The 20,834-nt window shown below is 41.2% G+C and overlaps 1 protein-coding gene across 5 annotated transcripts in view; it reads right to left on the reverse strand.

Moving 5' to 3' along the window:
- si:ch211-256e16.3 (kelch-like protein 3) overlaps positions 1–20,834 on the reverse strand; it is a 45,097-nt gene that overhangs the window by 18,117 nt on the left and 6,146 nt on the right. For 2 of the 5 annotated variants that reach the window (XM_060840614.1, XM_060840610.1), the window contains exons 1-4: positions 15,393–15,652; positions 9,804–10,502; positions 6,962–7,148; positions 2,789–2,935 (exon numbers count right to left, since the gene is read on the reverse strand). In XM_060840614.1, the coding sequence (XP_060696597.1) occupies positions 2,789–2,935; positions 6,962–7,148; positions 9,804–10,487 (1,018 nt within the window). In that variant the 5' untranslated portion in view covers positions 10,488–10,502; positions 15,393–15,652. Of the gene's footprint in view, positions 1–2,788; positions 2,936–6,961; positions 7,149–9,803; positions 10,503–15,392; positions 15,653–20,834 lie in introns of those variants that run through there. The other 3 variants (XM_060840613.1, XM_060840611.1, XM_060840612.1) reach the window with 3 other exon arrangements.

A 20,834-nucleotide genomic window follows, 5' to 3' on the forward strand; every position in this document is an offset into this window, starting at 1 on the left:
ATGCTAGACCTGACCTCAACTTGGACTTCTGGTCTTGAGGTGATTCCTCAAAGTGTGTTCCCACTATGGCTAAACACTTAAGACTGTAATGTTTGAACTTTCAACTTTATTTATTTTCCACTTAAAACGAAGAAGGTTTGCAATATGTAACTTTTAACCTTACTTCACAAGTTTTATGCTTTACTGTAATTACATCAATGTTTAACTTTTAACTTGTTCTTAAGATTCTGTACCTAGGTGCCTTGTGTGGTGACATTATACACTTTTTAGTTGAGCTCCTGTACTTTGTAGAGGAGTACACATGACAATAAAATTAAAATCAAAAGAAATCCATTGTTGTAAGATACTTCAGCGTTACTGGATTTCTGCTCGTTCCAAACACATTTCTGTTGTTATTATCAAAAGCGCATCTTCTTTGGCAGAACATTACATATGCCCATCATAGGACAGCAAGTTATCAAGTCAATAATTACCCAAGGGTTACAGCATAATGCTAGTGTTCCTCCTCCACAAATTGCTCAATAAAATCCACTCTTTATCCAAGCTCTCAGTTATCAATTCCAAATTTCCTTTTGTCACGATTTGTGCGATAACCCTCCTGTGAAACATCCTAGGCCATTTTATGATTTGGAGATGCCGGTGTTGGACTGGGGTGTACAAAGTTAAAAATCACACAAACGCCAGGTTATAGTCCAACAGGTTTAATTGGAAGCACACTAGTTTTAGGAGCGACGCTCCTTCATCAGGTGATTGTGGAGGGCTCGATCGTAACACAGAATGTATAGCAAAAATTTGCAGTGTGATGTAACTGAAATTATACATTGAAAAATTGATTGTATTCTAACAGATGAAAGGCTTAACAGACAATCAATTTTTCAATGTATAATTTCAGTTACATCACACTGCAAGTTTTTGCTATACATTCTGTGTTACGATCGAGCCCTCCACTATCACCTGATGAAGGAGCATCACTCCTAAAACTAGTGTGCTTCCAATTAAACCTGTTAGACTATAACCTGGGGTTGTGATTTTTAACTTTGTAGGCCATTTTAGTACGTTAAATGGTGCTACATAAATGCAGGAGGGAGCCATTGGAGGCAGTATTATCACTCACCAAAGCTGGTAATAGATTACACAGGATAAGTCTCCAGATTTTCAGCTCAATAAAGCAACCAACCTCAGTGGCCCAGTATAAGTCAGTCAACAAAAGGCACCAAACAATTTAAAACTTGGTCAGTTTTCTTTCCAAAAAGATTGATTTGCATCCTATCCATGCTCCCCATCTCTCATGACCATTTTTTCTCTTGTGAGCCATCTTTAAAAAATTATAAACTGAAGTTTTGACGAAGTGAAGCAAGGACAAAGGAAACAATTGGATGTCTCAGGTCGAACATTGCTCCCTTGATACTACACAGTTTTACGCTGACCTGGCTTTAAAGAAACCACTTGCTTAAACAATTCCAAAATATTAACTGAAAAGGAACACTAGTAGAATTAAAATCCAACAAAGTTATATGCTCCTGTAACCATGAAGTGACCACAATTCCACATTTTGGGCATTGAAAATATGATTGATAATCCATTTTCCTGTTTACATTTCCAAATAAAATGTGCACCCTTTACAATGGAAATGCAAACAAAAGAAAACTCCAGCTACTGGTTACATTTTGCAGCAGGAATAAATCTTTAAGAACAAATCTGTGGAACAATAATCCCATACAAGGTGCACACCACAGAATATGAGGGAGGCGCACAAACTCTGAGGTGTAGTGAGTGGGGTGATGAGTGAAGGGAAGAACAACTTTCTGCCAAAGTGTTGACGAACAACAGTCCACATAGTTCACTGGATAACATTGCCCATTTGTGAAAGAGAGTCATTACAAGGCACTGTAGCAAAATTACAAGAGACCATTAATAAACTTGCATAATGGGTAAATAAATGGCAAATGAAGTTCAATACAGATAATAGGTAGTAATGGTGCATTTTGGTAGGAAGAACAAGCAAGTCACTTATTACATGGAAGATGCAGATCTACGTGGGTAGAGGAACAAAGATTCACAATTCCCCCAACCCACACAAACACAAAAACTGGTGGAAAATCTCAGCAGGTCCGACAGCATCTGTGCAGAGAAATCAGAGTTAACATTTTGGGTCCAGTGACCCTTCTTCAGAACTGATGGTAGCTAGGAAAAGGTTCGCTTTTGGTTTAATAGCATGCAAAAGGGACTAGTGTGTCACGCCATCATTAAAAAAAAATCAAGCACGAAGGCTTTATTTCTAGTAAGACAAGAACTGAAGAGTAGGGAAGGTGCTCTAAACGGTATTGAATCTTGGTTAGGTTACAGAGCACGTGTGCAGTTCTAGTCAAAATGTATCTATATTTAAATGGGACTGAAAGGCAACAGACAGTGTACAAGGATGATACCAAAATTGAGAGAGTGTACACATTAGGAAAGGATCAATCGCTAGGCTATACCTCAAGGCCAAAAGGAAGTAGTTTGAAGAAGAGAGTACAGTTGCACTGAAGGTGGAGCTGTACAAACACAAGGGAAATGGAAAGATGGTTACAATAATACAGCTTTGAAGAAATGGGAGTTAAGTGGAAAGATTACGAAGGCAGAATTGTATTTTTCTTTGTTGTGTCCGATGTAATTCATTAATTGATTTTAACTCATCTATTTTTAAAAAAGGTGCTACAAAACTTCCAAAACTCATCTTCCTGAGTGAATATGCCCACATTTACCATGATAAAAGACCATGTTAAAACAATGTGGAGACTGGCTATACCTGATGCAACAAGTCCATGCTTACTAACAGCAAAGGGCAAATAAGCAAGGCACTTCCAATGACGGCCAATGGGATCAAAGCTCTCCACACTGCGAAGAACCACTTTATCATCTTCCCCTCCAACCGCTATTATCACCTCCGTCGTACCTGAAAGAGAAACAGCAGGCATCATTCTTAAACCCCAGTTAAACCACTGGCACTAATATAAGCAGCAAGCTAAAATTTCTGTAACACCTTTCACAATCTCGGGAACTCCCAAAGAATTTCACAGCAAATGGAATTTTTTTTAATTGCAGTGACTACTGCAATTGTGGAAATGCTGCAGCTAACTTGGGAACAGGGTGAGCAAATTCCCACAAAAGAAAACGTATAATTTGTATTAGTGATATGGGTTGATAGACTGACAATGGCCCAGGATACTGGGAAGATCTCTCCTACTCTCCTAAAAGATAGTCCCATGGGATTTGTTAAATCCCCAAGGTGGGGGCAGACAGGACTTCAGTTTATTATTTCATTGATAAGAACATACCCCGATACTGCAGTATTCCCTAAATACTGCACCAACTGTCAGATTAGTTTGTGCACTAAATTCTGAGGAATGGAACTTGAAATGCACAACCTTATGCCTTAGATGAGTGAGCCACAACTGCTTTTATTCCCCTTTACTGAGGTTTATCTGTTTACACAAATAATCAAAACAGAGGAGTTGTGGAGAGAGAAAAAGAGAGAGCAATGAATACTAGCATTGTTCGTCAACAGCTGACAGTGTCAACAATCCTCTGCCCACACTGAGGAGCATAGTCCAACCCATAAAACTAGGCAGAGGTCCACATACGTGGTTGAAAGACAATCTCCTATATTGTTCCAGACAGTGCTGCCAAATACATCCGGGCTGGATCCTTATACTTTGTTTTTAAAACAAACGGATCCAATAAATTGGATGCACTTTCACCACAGCTCTGTATTTGATAAGTTGAAGAACAGCACGTTGTAAAATTTGCACCAATACCTGGAAGCATACAATTTTATCTTGGTGTTGGGGTCTCAAGTTGCACTTTCCCTCAAGAGAAGCCATAATTTCCATTGGACTATGTCCCCTCAGAGGGAGTGGCATGATTCAGTCAAGCAAGTTCCATTTTTCCACACAAGCTGTTGCACCAGAATTGAGCTATCTCAAAATAAAAGTAGCAATAAAGAAGTTTAGATAAAAAGGAGAAAGTTAGAGAGAAAGAAAAGATTGAAGGGGACAAAACTAAAAGTCAGTAACTTAAATCTGCTCACAATGTTCCACCCTTCACCTCAGTATGGTAAAACACACTCCCATTGTTTCTATTTATAATATACCAGTGTCAGAATGCATACGCAGGTAACAATGCCACCTTTGAGACAGGAGGTTCAGAGCCCACTTCCTGAAACAGAAACAGATTCTAGTCCAGAACTCAGTGCAGTACTGAGTGACAGCTGAAACACTGCAGCAGCCATCTTTTGGATGTCCCACCTATCCCTTGGGAGAATGTAGAAGATCCACAGCCGCTAATGATCGAGACTAGGCTGTTGGGCCAATAATGCAGTAGATTGGATTTCTTTGTGCATACGGACAAAGAGTGCACAAGTAAAACTCTACACTAGCAAGAGTTAGAGAAGGGAACAGTGGGTCGGACAGATATAAAAGACTCTTTACCCAAATATAAATTGCATTCATAATGAGAAGGATGAAGTAATAGCATAAATAATAGTAAACGAGTATTATTATAATAGAGATGTGATTAGCTGGGACCTGAATATACAAGACGAACTGAAATTTCAGAAAGGTCTAGACAATAGAGTACAATGTAGGAAAACATTAAATCATCCATTTTACAGGAAGGAGTGGTTGGGTGTTCGCAGGTAAAGGGACAGCTAGAAAATAGGAAGCTTTCAAAAATGTGATAAGTATGTTCCTGTTAGGGTGAAGGACAAGGCTGGTAGGTGTATGGAATGCTGGATAACTAGAGAAACTGAGGTTTTGGTTAAGAATAAGGAGGAAGTATATATCAGGTATACACAAAGGTCGAGTGAATCCTCAGAAGAGGATTAGGGCAGTAGGAGTATATCGAAGAGAGAAATCAGGGCGGCTGGGGGGGTGGCGGAGAGACAAAAAAGGGGACATGAGACAGCTTTGGCAAATAGGGTTGAGAAACTGAAGGGATTCTATAAATATATTAAAGACAAAAGGGTAAGTAGGGAAAGAAAAGGGCCCCTTAAAAGATCAGTAAGTCCACCTATGTGTGGAACTACTAAACAAGTATTTTGCATCAGAGTTTACTATAAAGGAGGATATGGAAGATATAGAATGTGGGAAATAAATAGCAACATCTTGAAAAATGTCCATAGTACAGAGGTGGTGGTGCTGGATGTGTTAAAACAAAGATGGATAAATCCCCAGGACTTGATCAGGTGCATCCTAGAACTCTATGAAAAGCTAGGAAAATGATTGTTGGGCCCCTTGCTAAGATGTTTATATCATCGGTAGTCAACAGAGGAGGTGCTGGAAGACTGGAGCTTAGCTAATGTGGTGGCACTGTTTAAGAAAGGTGGTAAGGAAAAGTCAGGGAACTATAGACCAGTGAGCCTGACATCAGCAGTGGGCAAGTTGTTGGATGGAATCCTGAGAGAGAGGATTTGCATGTATTTGGAAAGGCAAGGACTGATTAGGTATAGTCAACATGGCTTTGTGCGTGGGAAATCACGTCTCACAAATGGATTGTGTTTTGAAGTAATAACAAAGAGGATCGATAAGGGCAGAGCGGTGGATGTGATCTATATGGACTTTAGCAAGGCATTCCAACAAAGGTTCCTCACGGTAGACTGGTTAGCAAGGTTAGATCACATGGAATACAGGGAGAACTCATCATTTGGATAGAGAATTGGCTCGAAGGGAGAAGACAGGGGGTGGTGGGTGGTGGAGGGTTACTTTCGGACTGGAGACCTGTGACCATGATGTGCCACAAGGACCGACTTTGGATCCAATGCTTTTTGCCATTTATATAAATGATTTGGAATGTGAACATAGGAGGTATAGTTAGTAAGTTTGCAGATGATACAAAAATAGGCAGTGTAGTGGACAGAGAAGAAAGTTACGCCAGTGTACAATAGGATCTTGATCAGATGGGCCAATGAGCCAAAGAGTTGCAAATGACAGTTTGATTTAGATAAATTGCTGCATTTTGGTAAGGCAAATCAGGGCAAGACTTATACATTTAATGGGAAGGTCCTGGAAAGCGATGCTGAACAAAGACCTTGGAGTGCAGGTTCATAGTTCCTTGAAAGTGGAATTGCAGGTAGATAGGATAGTGAAGGCGGCGTTTGGTATGCTTTCCTTTATTGGTCATTTCATTGAGTACAGGAGTTGGGAGGTCATGTTGCACCTGTACAGGACACTGGTTAGGCCACTGTTGGAATATTGCATGCAATTCTGGTCTCCCTGTTATAGGAAGGATGTTGTGAAACTTCAAAGGGTGCAAAACAGATTTACAAGGATGTTGCCAGGGTTGCAGGGTTTGAGCTACAAGGAGAGTGTGAATAGGCTGGGGCTGTTTTCTCTGGAGAGTTGGTGGCCGAACTCCTGCTCCTAATTCTTGTGAATTCAACTGAACTTAGCTATCAATTAGCTGCTTCATCAGAAGTATGTATTACTTTGTTGGCATTAATGAGATGTTGACTGATAACATGATCAGTTCACCGTAATCCAATTGGGAGTCACATTTAGTTTCATTTCTAAATATAGCCTCTGAGACAGATGGTTGTGGATTCTGCTCAAATTTGTCACCCAGGCCAACAATTCAAATGGAGTGCTGATTTCCTTTAGAATTAACCCAACAACTACCTCACTCAGGTGAGTGTTTAAAAAAAAAAACCTGGCATTGTTTGGAACAGCAGAGGAGTTCTCCACAGTGTCCTGGACAGTACATATCCCTCAGAGTACATCACAAAAATACATTATCTAAGCGTTACCACAGTGGGGCTTGGGACAGCTTGCTGTGTGCAACTTAGCTGCCTCACTCTCTACCTTGCAACAGCAAAACATTTGCAAACATGCAGTGACCAGTGGTGACGAGCTCGAAGACATCCTAGGCTCTTGTAGAAACAGGAGTCAAATCGCAGCACTGAAAGCCAGGCTGCTGTAGCACTCACCTGTTGATCTGCGAGGGCGGGTCCGAGAGCTCTGAAGTTCCCCACGTCTGTCCTGCAACAAGAGGTAGTCCTTTGCTTCAGAAATCAACCGCTGACAAGGAAGAGACTCCTGGATGACTTTCAACGACTCTACGGTGTCATGGATGTAATAAGGACTAATTAAAGGCAGGCGGATGTGCTCTAAAATCTGAAAGAATTTTAAATTAAAATTTTTTTTTTTAAAAAAGATTCCTATATAACCAAAACAAACCTTTGCCAAAATGCACCGACTTCTCCCAGTCCCAGTTGCAGGCAGTAGATCGAATAAATTTTCTCTGAACTTACTCAGGTACAGACATCTTCAACATTCACCACTAATCTCAGTAGGAGCAGTATGTACTATCTACAAGGTACACTGCAGTAACTCAGAGGCTCCTTAGTCAGCACCTTCCAAACCTATGATCTCTACCAACGAGAAGGAAGAGGACAGCAGATACTACAAGTTCCCTTCCAAGCCCCTCACCATCCTGATTTAGAAATATATTTCTATTCTTTCACTGTCACTGGGCCAAAATTCTGGAACTTTCTCCCATTAGCCCTGTGAGTGAGCCAGCATCATGTGGTAATTCTGGAAGACAACAGCTCACCATCATCTTCTCAGGGGCAATAAATGCTGATCTAGTGAGGGACATCTGCATTCCAGGAATGCATTAAGCAGCTCAAAGCTTCCTGTGCTATGTCAATCATTGACTTGGTGACCCTACTCACTGTTAGTCAGGATGTGGTCAAATCAGTTGAACTCTGCTGCAACAGAGCAAAGGGGTTTCCAAGCCACAAGTGGAAATATCAGACTGGCAGATTCCATTTAGAATTGGGGATTGATGAGTGAATAATAATTGGATTGCCACAGAGTCATAGACATGTACAGCACGGAAACAGACCATTCGATCCAACTCATCCATGACAACCAGATATCCTAATCTAATCCCATTTGCCAGCATTTGGCCCAATCCCTCTAAACCCTTCCTATTCATATACCCATCCAGCTCCCCTTTAAATGCTGTACTTGTACCAGCCTCCACCATTCCTCTGGCAGCTCATTCCATACATGCACCACCTTCTGCATGAAAAAGTTGCAGCTTAGGTCCCTTTTATATCTTTCCCCTCTCCCCCTAAGCCTATGCCCTCTACTTCAATTCCAAAACACCTGAAAATTGCCATGGATTCTCCATTGGTGACAAGCCTCCAGCAACACCAAACACTGTTGCCAACTCATCACCTTCAGGGATTGAGAGAGTACACAGTAACAAATCATTCTCCCCACTGAAGCACTTTTTCGTAAAGGAAAGTAATGCAAGGACAGAAAGAAAATAGACAATAGGTGCAGGAGTAGGCCATTCAGCCCTTCGATATGATCATGGCTGATCATTCCTAATCAGTATCCGCTTCCTGCCTTATCTCCATAACCCTTGATTCCACTATCCTTGAGAGGTCTATCCAACTCTTTCTTAAATGAATCCAGAGACTGGGCCTCCACTGCCCTCTGGGGCAGAGCATTCCACACAGCCACCACTCTCTGGGTGAAGAAATTTCTCCTCATCGCTGTCCTAAATGGTCTACCTCGTATTTTTAAGCTGTGTCCTCTGGTTCGGCACTCACCCATCAGCGGAAACACGTTTCCTGCTGCCAGTGTCCAATCCTTTCATAATCTTATATGTCTCAATCAGATCCCCTCTCAGTCTTCTAAACTCCAGGGTATACAAGCCCAGTTGCTTCAGTCTTTCAGTGTAAGGTAATCCCTCCATTCCAGGAATTGACCTCGTGAACCTACGCTGCACTCCCTCAATAGCCAGAATGTCTTTCCTCAAAACATAAGTAAGTGAAGAGAATCATGAAATTGTACCAACAATAATGAACATTCAGGATTGTTTCGCTATCCAAGTGCTGACATACTTGCTGAGATGTCAGGAAGTATATTATCAATCAGTCAGTCATAAGAAACATGCCCCGGCTTTGAAAAGTTTTGCTGCTCAGCAAGGCTCAAAAAAAAAGCGGATCAATTCACTTCAGGTGACTTGATCCATGTTTATAACATATTTAAAACAACCTGCATTTATGTAGCACCTTTCAACACTGCAAAAACAAAATCACACAGTCCTTCATAAGAATGACATTTTTGGCAGAGAGTTTCAGGATAAGTGACATGGAGGATGGTCAGAAATATGGAGAAGTAGTATCTTCAAAACTGGAAAGAGAGATAGTGAGAGACGCTCAGCAGGAGAAAGCAAGGCTACCAATGGGGGGACTGATTTACATTTGTAACCGTCCAAAATAGGAATTGGGTGAATGTGATATCATGAGGAAATTAAAATAAAAACAGAACTAGGGAGATGATAGAGCTGCCCCTGCTTTTGGGGCGGTTCATCAACAAATAGTTCAAGAGTCTTTGCAGGAGAGAAAGCCACAGACATCAGCAAAGTCCAATTTGCTGGATTTCGATTTGAAAAGAGCTGGTACAAATTTGTACAGTTAAATGTCCTCTATCTGCTGTACCATTCTACATTTAATTACCATATACTCCATCAAATTATACAAACAATTGGGGAGGCAATGGCCCAGTGGAATTATCACTGGACTATTAATCCAGAAACCCAGCTAATGTTCCTGGGGCAGCATAGTGGCCCAAGAGTGGTATTAACTTCCTCACCTCCATGTTGGGAAAATACATTTCTCCTTCTCTGTCACAAATCCTTTCCACTTAATCTTGTTTTGAACTATCAAACTCCCCATTAACTGCTGTCTCTAACAAACCCCTTGAACTCCAACACTATGAAGACAGTGGAATTCAAAGAACACATCTTACCTTCTCAAAATTCAGTTTTCTTGAATGATCCCTTTCCAACCAGAGCATAACTGCCTCAAAGACCATTTCCTCAGAGGGGACATTCAGGTCATCACTAGAGATGATTTCAATGAGATTCTCTGTCGAGAGGGAGAGGAACTCCTCCTGCTTGTGAACCACAGTGAAATGCTGCAAGATGTAGTTCATACTCTTGGTCTGCAGCTCTACACAGGAGTGGGCCTCAGCGAAGCAGTGGATGCCCACACAGTTTGTTTCATCCATTTGCCGCTCCATGAATTTGCAGCAAGCTTCCCGCACCGACATGATGTCTAAAAGGTTGGCAGCCGCTAGCAGGGCCTGGACATTGGCTCTCGTAATGAGCACACGGGCTGTGTAGGCATAGACCACCAGCAATCCCACCATCTGCGGCTCGACACCATTTATCGCCACCCGCTCCTGCCGAGACTCGACCAGATCTGTGGAAAACATGGCCCTAAAGTAGGAACTGAAGGAGGCAAGCACAATGCGATGACATGGGAATTCCTGACCATCGCAACACAGAATGACATCACAGAAAGCATTGTTCAGTCGCAGGCTGTTGAGCCCTTCCAGAACTTTGCCAGAATGTTCTGATTCGACAAACATGTAGTCCTCACATTCCAAGTGGTTCCCAGTATCCTCAGTGAATGGTTCCATTTCATCCATCTCCCAAAAGCAGCCCTGTCAAATTAAAAAAAAAAGAGGGAAAAAAAATCATTAGATTAAAAAGACAGATCATCCTGTGACATTATTCAAACATTAGAGGACACAGAGCTAGCCAACTTATCTCAATCCTATAGTACAACTGGCCCTTTATGACTCTCTGGAACACTGCCTACTGTCTCACACACCATTATTCTGCTAATACAAAGCCGAATGTCTTTGCAGCACTCTCCACTCAGCATAATAAATTCATCAGCTCGAGTCCCACTCTAGAAACTTGAAAAAAAATAATTGATCCAAGTGCAGCAAAGTAAGGGATGATTGTGTGGGTGGGGGGTGGGGGTGTAGGGGTGGGTGGATTGATTCAGATAAAACACTGAAACAAGACCTCACGGTACAATATAAATTATCATCACATTCCTCAAATGAATATTTATCCCTCAACTAATACCACTGAATACAGATTACCTGCTCATTATCACACTGCTGTTTGTGGGAACGTGCTGTGCTCAAGTCAACTGCTCCTTCCTACATTAGTGAATAAACTTGAACAATGTTTCATGTTCTGCAGGTATTTTGGAAAGTCTGAAGGTCATGAAAAGTGCTGAATACACGTCGGTGCCCCTTTTCTCTCCTTTTACTTCCATGAGATTTAAAGTGCTGCGAGATCCAATTTGCATCTGCTTTTCAAAACTGGCCAGTTCTGACAAAACCAGTCTAAAATGTTAACCCCATGTCTCTCTACAGATGCTGCCTGACCTGCTGTCGCTTTTCCAGCAGCACGCACTCGACTCTAATCTCCAGCATCTGCAGTCCTCACTTTCACCTACATTATTTTAGTCACCTACCTCAACAAAAATCAGGACATTTAGCTTGTACTCGGTGACATTATCTTCTGAGAGTTAGGCACGTATTAGGAAAAAGAAATGAGTTATTATGAGCTTCAAAAAGGATGATGTGCACTTTCAGAACACAATCACATCAAATCCACTTAAGAATCCCTGGAAGACGACTGGGGATTATAGCAGTTCCAGGTGACAGATTGCCAATTTCTCAAGTGCAATTAGGGATGGCCAATGAAAGCCTGCAATGCCCACAAGAAATGAAAGACTCAGACAAGGAAAATTCTCAACTGGAGATGCTTAAATCCCACAACAATGCTGTTACTGGCAGCACTACCTGACTAATACGTGGGCACTGTTCAAATATCAGGCAGTAATTTATCAAAGGGTTGCAATAGCAAAAGGTCAAAGAATTGTAGTCTCCCAACTACAATGTATTGCTTCAAGAGCAGTATTTCCAAAATTTCCTTGTCCATAAACCATCCGAGTAGGGCCATTGACCACCCACTGGTCCTACTCCATCTGTATTTTTACCAGAAAGAATTATGTTGGTTTTAATGAGACATCAATGAGGTGATGTCTAGTGTCAGACTGGAAAAGTCCAGTCTGATGTCAGCCTGTGTTCTTTAGGTTGCTGTTCTATATTTTCAGTCCCAAAATATTGGAGAATCTTATTGTGCAGCTATACATTATAACAATAAAAAAGTGGAAGCTAATTTTCTTATTGACCATGCTTATGATTCCTACCAGGCACACAGGAGCCAGTTTGTGTGATGGTATGAACAGAGATGATGGTTCTGTCTTTTCTCTGATAGCCTCAGCTGCAGCGTTGTATGTCAGTGATTTACATTTTAGACTAAAACCGGATTAACTGAAGCATCCTCATGGACCACAGAGAGATACTGCTTTAGAATGACAGTTTTAGATGTGGCCATGGAACAGCTCTTAAATACAGAAATAATCCTGCATTACTAGCTTCTAACAGCCAACACCACAAACAAAAGGCAGTAAAATGTTGGACTAATTGCTGGGGTGGGACTTGATCTTTCATCCTCTTCACTCAAGCCAAAACAGTTGCCCACCAAGTCACAGTCAACAATGTATTATCATTCCACTTGAAGCATAAAATAGGAGCTATCATAGAGTCATACAGTGTGGAAATGATCCCTTTGGTCCAGCCAGTCCACATCAACCATATTCCCAAACTGAACTAGTCCACCTGCCTGTACTTGGCCCCTATCACTCCAAACCTATCCTATTCACAAACGTATCCAAATGTCTTTTAAACGTGTACCTGCCTCCACCGCTTTCTCTGGAAATTCATTCTACACACTAACCACTCTGTTTAAAAAAAAGTTTCCCCTCATGTCTTTTAAATCTTTCTCCATAAAAATATCCACCCAAAGTTTTGAACTCTCCCACTCTAAGGAAAATACCCTTATCAATGCCCCTTATGATTTTATAAACCTCTAGAAGGTCATCACTGAATCTCCCATGCTCCAGAAAAGTAAAATTCCCAGCCTTTCCAGTCAATTACAGTATTATATCTCAAACCCTCCATTCCTGGCAACATTCTAGTAAACCTTTTGTGAACCCTCTCCAGGGTATTATCCTGCCTATAACAGGGCAACCAGAACTGCATGCAGTACTGCAGAAGAAGTCCTATCAACATCCTGTAGAATCTCAGCATAACAGCCTAACTCCTACAAAGGTCTTAGCAATGAAGGCAAGCGTGCTAAAGGCATCTTACCTATCACCCGTAACACAAATTTCCAAGAATTATGTACCTGAACTCCTAGATCCTTCTGTTCTAAAACACTACCAAGGGCCCTATCATTAATTGTACAAGTTGTGTCCTTGTTTATATTACCAAAATGCAATACCTCCCCTCTTGGTTATGAATATTGTGCCTTCAAAAATGAGGGTCGAGTTTAAGGTTCAAATCTCAATCCCAAAGCTGACTCTGTAATGGCTCACTTATCCAGAGGAATTATAAGATGTATTTTACTTTAGTTTTGCTTGAATCATTCTGGGAAGTCCAGTGGCAAGTCTGGTTTTTATGACCCCATCCTTAGTTGCCCTGAGAAGCAGAAGGTGACTGTTCTTCTTGAACTGCTGCAGTCCACATGGATTTGTAGCAATGAGACGGAATAGAAAGCTAGGCCATCTCAGAACAAACAACACTGCACAGGGTGGAAGCAAAAGCAGTGCTCAGATGAGCTTCTGGAATAAAGATAGCATTCAAGGAACTGTACCCCAGAGCAACCCAGCAGAGAGACACAAACTCAGATCTCCCTCCCTTCAACAAGAATGCTAATAGCTCAGAATCCTGTTCAAATTCGGAAGACGCTGACCTTTGATTAAGGGGCCAGGAATCAGTCAAATGTTACTTTCACTCAATCGGTATGACATTTCACACACCACTTAAAGTGAATCTTTCCATTTTTAAATATAAAACCAAAACACAAGAGACATTCCCACTGCAACAATAACAAATAGTTTTTCTGTGTGACAGTGTCATTTGTTCAGCATTTACCTATCCTAAGACAAGCCACACTTGAGCAGCTTGAAATCCTAACTAGAACAGAAAAAGTCCAGCAATTGTGCACGTAACTCCACAACAGATCAACATTCCTAAATTAAATAAAGCTACAAATCAGGGTGCAAACTCAAAACAAGATCTGAAAAAATTCTGCAAAGGGGTAGACGTAGAATGAATTAAGGTTAAGGATAGATCAATGGAATAATTAGATGTGCTCATGCAAAGATCTAAAGAGATCCTGGACACTAACAACGGGTTACAGTATTATTTCAGAGACCTTTATAATAGTGAATCAATCTCAGACTGCGTAAAGCTTTCTGCTGTCCTCTTTCAACTGGCTGTCATAAATATAATAAGGGAACAATAAAAAGCTCACAAAGTGATTCAAACAGAGGATGGAAGTGAAAAAGTCCAATGCCCAAGTGCATACTCACACCTAATCCTGTCCATCCATTACCCCAGGTGTGTGCTAACTCTGAGGCTTAGTTAACCAACATTGCAACTTAAAAATTCTCAACTTTGTTTTCAAATCCCTCTATGACCTCCTCCCATCCCCTCTAAGTATTTCCTTCAAAGATCTGTGCTTCTTTAATCCTGACCTTTTAAAGCATCGCTGAATTTAATCACCCTGCCGTTTATGGCTATGCCTTCAGCTGCCTGACCCCAAACCTGCCTTCACCTTTAAGACACTCAAAGATTCTCTCTTTGACTGAGCCTATGTTACATATCTTAGTGTTCGCTTTATACCACTTCTTAGGCAGCATCTTGGGGGAAATCACATTAAAGGCACTATACAAATGAAAGTTATTATTGTTAGATCATTTGACAGGTATTTTTGTATAACAGACAATGAAATCATACCTATCAACACAGGAATTCCTACCAAGGTAGAAAATGAAGTCAATCGAAACACCAAAGTTGCCCTGGGCTGCTGAACTTCAGTCTAATTTGTATGCTCCGAAACATTAGCCTGCCATTATTTTCTGTCTTAATGTCAGCCACCATTAAAATGTAAGCAGGACACCAGGGAGGAGCCCTCTCTGCACAGCTACAGTGTAATCAGTCAGCTACTTTATATTTCAGTCTTACAGGGAAGGCGGGAGAACAGTGTCCCCGTTCTCCCAGTACAATGATAGCTTTCCAACAGAATGAGATAGCGAAAAGCAAATTACATCACTGTCACATCTGGTCATTTAAATGGGCAGCCATTTGGCTCTTAAAAATTAAAAACAACAATGCCACTTTCACATGAAGGATGGAAGAGGACAACATCGCACAACGACACATGCGCCAATGAATACAATGCACGGATTACGCCTGCTGAATACAGTCTAACTCTGTGACAAACACATCCAGCTTAAGAGCTGGGCACTTGGACTTGCACAGAAACGCAGTGTTGTGATCCCGAAGTGGGCAGGGTGGCAGTGACTCAGTGCAACAGGCATGGAGCACCTGAGCTCATGCACCTTGTATGAACCATTGAAACGAGGACACACCCCTGCCCAACACAAACCAAAACCTCACCTCCCCAAAAGCTCCCCTCCACAGGCAGTGAAGCCGATGGAGCAGCCCTCAGATGTTCAATTGACCTTTTTTTTTCCTCTTTCTCTCGCAATGATGGGCGCAGAATGGTCTGCTGCTCATTTACTTGGCGTTATGACTGCTTGGAGAAAGGTCGCCCCGCTCCGTTTACAACCAAGTCCCTGAAAGCTGTCAATCAGCCAGGACTCGGGGCTCCGCATTGCGCACACCTTCCCATCCTCACCACACACAGGCACACACCTTCCAACACTCTCGGAAACGGAAATCACCCACCAGCTCTCATTTCCGCTACTTCAGCCCCACCCACCCTTACATATACCATTACAAAAGTCCCCTCTCGGTAAAGCTCTGCAAATAGCAACCGGTGGGCAATCTAGTCATTGAATCTTCCAGCATTGGAGTAAACTGCAGTCCCCAATCATTGGTCTGTTTTGCGCGTGATCTCTTTTCCCTCTAGAACTTTTAAACAACAAATTGTGTTTATGTGGCATTAATATCTCACAGCGTTTCTCAAGAGTATCAAATATTTAATAGTGCACCCGGCGGGGAAACATTAGGTCAGACGGCCAATAACATGACCAAAGAGATTAAGGAATGGGTTGAAAGACGAAAGAGAGGCGGTAGGGTTTGGAGAGGGGTAATTCCAAACTTCAGAACTTTGCAAGCCCATGAGACCATAACATAGAGGAGCTGAAGTAAGCACGCATCCCGCTGCGTGTGCTCTGCCGCTCATTGAAATGATTTTTGATAATCCTCAAAATCACCTTCCTGCTTTTTTTCCCCACAATCTTTGATTTCCTTGCAGATTAAAAATCTGTCAACCTCAGTCTTAAAAATATTTAACAGCTCAACTTCTACAATAAACAATTCCATAGATTCACTACTCTCTAAGGGAAGAAATTGTTCCAAGTTTCTGTCCAAGTTCCCTCCTCTGAAATTATCCCCTTTGGTCCAAGACTCTCCCACAAGGGAAAACTACCTCTCTACATTTACCCTGTCAGGCCCCTAAGAACTTATGTTTCAATTAGATCTCCTCATTCTTTTTAACTCCAATGAATACAAACCCAATGTACTCAAACTCTCTGCATAAATCAGTTTCTCTCATGCCCCCCTACACAGAGGTGGAACGAGTGGAGAGCGTCAAGCTCCTGGGAGTGGTCATCCACAACAAAGTTTTCTTGGACTCTTCATGTGGATGCACTGGTTACAAAGGTCCAAAAACATCTTCAGGCAGCTGAGGAAATTTGGCACGACGGCGAATGCCCTTGCCAACTTTTGTAGGTGTGCCAGGGAGCATTCTGTCTGGATGTGTCACTACCTGGTATGGTAACTGTACCATTCAAGATCAGAGACGGTTACAGAGGGTGGTGAACTCGGTCTGGGCAGTCACAACGGCCAACCTCCCATCCATATAATCCAGCTACCAGGCCTGCTGTCAAGCATTCTTAAAGATCCATCCCACTCTGGCGATGTTTATCTAAAACCTCTACCATCGGGGAGAAGGTACAGAAGCCCAAACATACACATCAGCCAGTTTTGCAAGAGTATCTACCCTACTTTTGTTAGAATACTGTTGTTTGTGAATGGACTCACAAAACATTAACATCTATTTTTGGTCATTTACATAAACGATTTGGATGCGAGCATAAGAGGTACAGTTAGTAAATTTGCAGATGACACCTAAATTGGAGGTGCAATGGACAGCGAAGAAGGTTACCTCAGATTACAACAGGATCTGGACCAGATGGGCCAATGGGCTGAGAAGTGGCAGATGGAGTTTAATTCAGATAAATGCAAGCTGCCGCATTTTGGGAAAGCAAATCTTAGCAGGACTTATACACTTAATGGTAAGGTCCTAGGGAATGTTGCTGAACAAAGAGACCTTGGCGTGCACCTTCATAGCTCCTTGAAAGTGGAGTTGCAGGTAAATAGGATAGTGAAGAAGGCGTTTGGTATGCTTTCTTTTGTTGGTCAGAGTATTGAGTACAGGAGTTGGGAGGTCATGTTGCGGCTGTACAGGACATTGGTTAGGCCTCTGTTGGAATATTTCGTGCAATTCTGGTCTCCTTCCTATCGGAAAGATGTTATGAAACTTAAAATGTTTCAGAAAAGATTTACACGGATATTGCCAAGGTTGGAGGATTTGAGCTATAGGGAGAGGCTGAGGAATGACCTTATAGAGGTTTACAAAATCATGAGGGGCATGGATAGGATAAAAAGACAAAGTCTTTTCCCTGGGGTGGGGGAATCCAGAATTAGAGGGCATAGGTTTAGGGTGAGAGGGGAAAGATATAAAAGAGACCTAAGGGGCAACTTTTTCATGCAGAGGGTGGTATGTGTATGGAATGAGCTGCCAGAGGAAGTGATGGAGGCTAGTGCAATTGCAACATTTAAAAGGCATCTGGATGGATATATAAATAGGCAGGGTTTGGAGGGATATGAGCTGGGTGCTGGCAGGTGGGACTAGATTGGGTTGGGATATCTGGTCGGCATGAATGAGTTGGGCCGAAAGGTCTGTTTCCATGCTGTACATCTCTATGACTTTCCACCTGTACCTGTGTTTTGCTTTTGCCACTGTTCAGCTATTATTTACTATCTATGCTACTTAACTCTGTGATCTGCCTGTATTGCTAGCAAGACAAAGCTTTTCACTGTGCCTCGGTACATATGACAATAAATTCAATTCAATCCAATTCAATTCAAATGTCTTTTGGACTGTCTCCAATGTCATTCTATCTTCAAAATTGCAGCTGGCAATGATAGATGAAGTGATTAAAATTGGTTGTTCAAGAGGCCAGAGTTGGAGGAGCACAGATGGTGGGGTTGGGGAAGATTACAGATGTTAGGAAGCGTGAGGCAACAGATCAGAATTTTAAAATCAAGATGTTTTTGAGCCAGCAAACACTACAGATCATTACTCATTAAGATTATGGTGAATGACATTTGGCACGAATTAGGACATGGACAGCAATTTTGGATGACTTTGAGCTTACCAGGTAGAATGTGGCATCAGAATAGTCATGTCTTTAGATAACCAAAGCAGAGAAGAGGGTTTTGTCAGCAAATACTGAGATGATGTCACACAGGGTAATGTTATGGAGGGAAAAAATTGACTGTTTTCATGATGGTGCAGATGTGTGGACAGAGCTCAACTCAGGATTAAATATCACATCAAAGTGGCAAACAATAACGAAAGGAATGCAGTTGATAATTAGGGAATGGAGCTGGAAGTAGGGACTGAAGACATGACTTAAATCTTCCCAATGTTTAGTTGGGCGATATTTCTGCTCCTCCAATTTTAGATTTTGGACAGTTTGTTAATTTAATAACAGTGGAGCAGTCATAAGAGGTGGTGATGAGGTTGAACTGGGTGCCAACAGTGCACGTTGATGTGTTTTCTGATGATATTCCTGAACAGCTTGTAAATAATAGGAGAGGGTCAAGGCCTTGGAAGGAGGACTTGCAGACCATTATCTATCTGCCAGGTCTTTAAAAGACAATTAGTATCACTTTTTGCTCTTTCCCAATAATGTGTTTTTGTTGTTGCATTCCAGTCTTAAATATCCTGCGTGAAGATATTTCTCCTGGTTTCTGTCTTAAATTTAATTTTATACTGATGTCCCCTTATCCTACACCCCTAATCACTGTAAATTCTTTTTATCTAATCCACTTCATCACTTTCTGCTGCAGAGTTTTAAAGTTTTCTCTCCTTGCATTTCCTCACACCAGGCAGTATCCTCAGGAATCTGTGCTGTACCCTCTCTGGCTCAATATCCTTAACAGTTATTGGTGACATTAAGCCATGAAAGTGTGACATGGCATCATGTACAAATGCAGCATTTAAAAAAAAGTGAATGTCAAAGGAAAATAGTACAGGGAGAAGGACTGATTAATTTATTAAGTGGAGGCACTCAGAAATTTAAAATAATAAGACTCTGCAATGCTGTTCATCAATATGTAAATTTATATTTTTAACTGAAGATTTAGAAATTGCACCTTAGAAATAAATTTGATGCTATGTTATGACCAAATTTTTTGGATAAGTGCACAGTCTTTCTCTACACCCACCAGTCCATGTGTTACAACATGAATTTAATTGTTTTACCTGGTTCCCAATATGGCCTATCATGTGCTTTCTATGTAATAGATTTAAAACTAAAAGATCCATCAACTAGGTTTCCTCAGTTAACACAAAATCATTGATTTATAATAATCAAAACTTATTCAATGATAATGATGCAAAACTAATTATCACAGTTAAGTTGTAATGTGAAAATGTTTTAAAAATGTATAAAAATGTTTTACACACAAACACACTCATACACAAACAAACAAAAGGAAAACAGAATTCTCTCTGCAAAGATTCATTGTGGGTGACAAAACAAAATACTTTTGGCCAAGAAATCTTAGGTTTTGGAGGCAAAAAAAGGATAAGGTGTGGAATGTTCAGGAAGTTGTCAGTCCAACATTTGATGCATAAAAATGGATGTTACTAATCACAAGCAATGTGTCCACAATCTATTTCATTGGGAAATACAGTATTGAGGATTCTTCTGATGGTCTTCAGGTTAAATTTCAGGATTCAGACTGGACTAGGGTCGAGGTACCACTTTGGACCCACAAGCAGAGGTTGTTCAGTAATTGGAGGGTTGGGCTCTTTCTTTCCCCACACTGGTCACCAAATAAAAACTCCAAACCATCTCCAAAGCAGAAGCTGCAATCTGTCACTCATATGCTGTATCTAGGCAGGGGTTCTGCAGTAAACAAACAGTTATCACAAGATTTGTGACTGACAAGAAATCCCTTGCTCGAGAAAGATTCCTTCATTGTTCTCTTTAAAAGAAAATTCAGACTTTTACAATCCTTCAAACTAAATTCCACAAAAATCATTAAATATTAAGCCATCATAACAATCTGAACATAGATTGAGGGTGAGATGGGAAAGATATAAAAGAAACCTAAGGGGCAACTTTTTCACACAGAGGGTGGTACGGGTATGGGTTGAGCTGCCAGAGGAAGTGGTAGAGGCTAGTACAATTGCAACATTTAAGAGGCATTTAAATGGGTATATGAATAGGTAGGGTTTGGAGGGATATGGCCCAGGTGTTGGCAGGTGGGACTAGATTGGGTTGGGATATCTGGTCGGCATGGACGGGTTGGACTGAAGGGTCTGTTTCCATGCTGTACATCTCTATAACTTCGACAATCCACAGAACATAGATTGCTTCAATGTATTTAATTTCACCAGGATAGTAATTTGTAATTTATTGAGGACAAATTTACAGCAATATACAACAACTATATGTGGTGAGCAAACAATGCATAGCTAAGTATCATGTACCAAGTAGTTACTACATGACTTAACATTACTTCCAAACATATAACATCCCTGAATATAAATGAAAACTTCTAAACCATATTTTA

The sequence above is a fragment of the Hemiscyllium ocellatum genome, chromosome 20 (assembly GCF_020745735.1).
Source record: "Hemiscyllium ocellatum isolate sHemOce1 chromosome 20, sHemOce1.pat.X.cur, whole genome shotgun sequence".
Lineage (NCBI taxonomy): Eukaryota > Metazoa > Chordata > Chondrichthyes > Orectolobiformes > Hemiscylliidae > Hemiscyllium > Hemiscyllium ocellatum.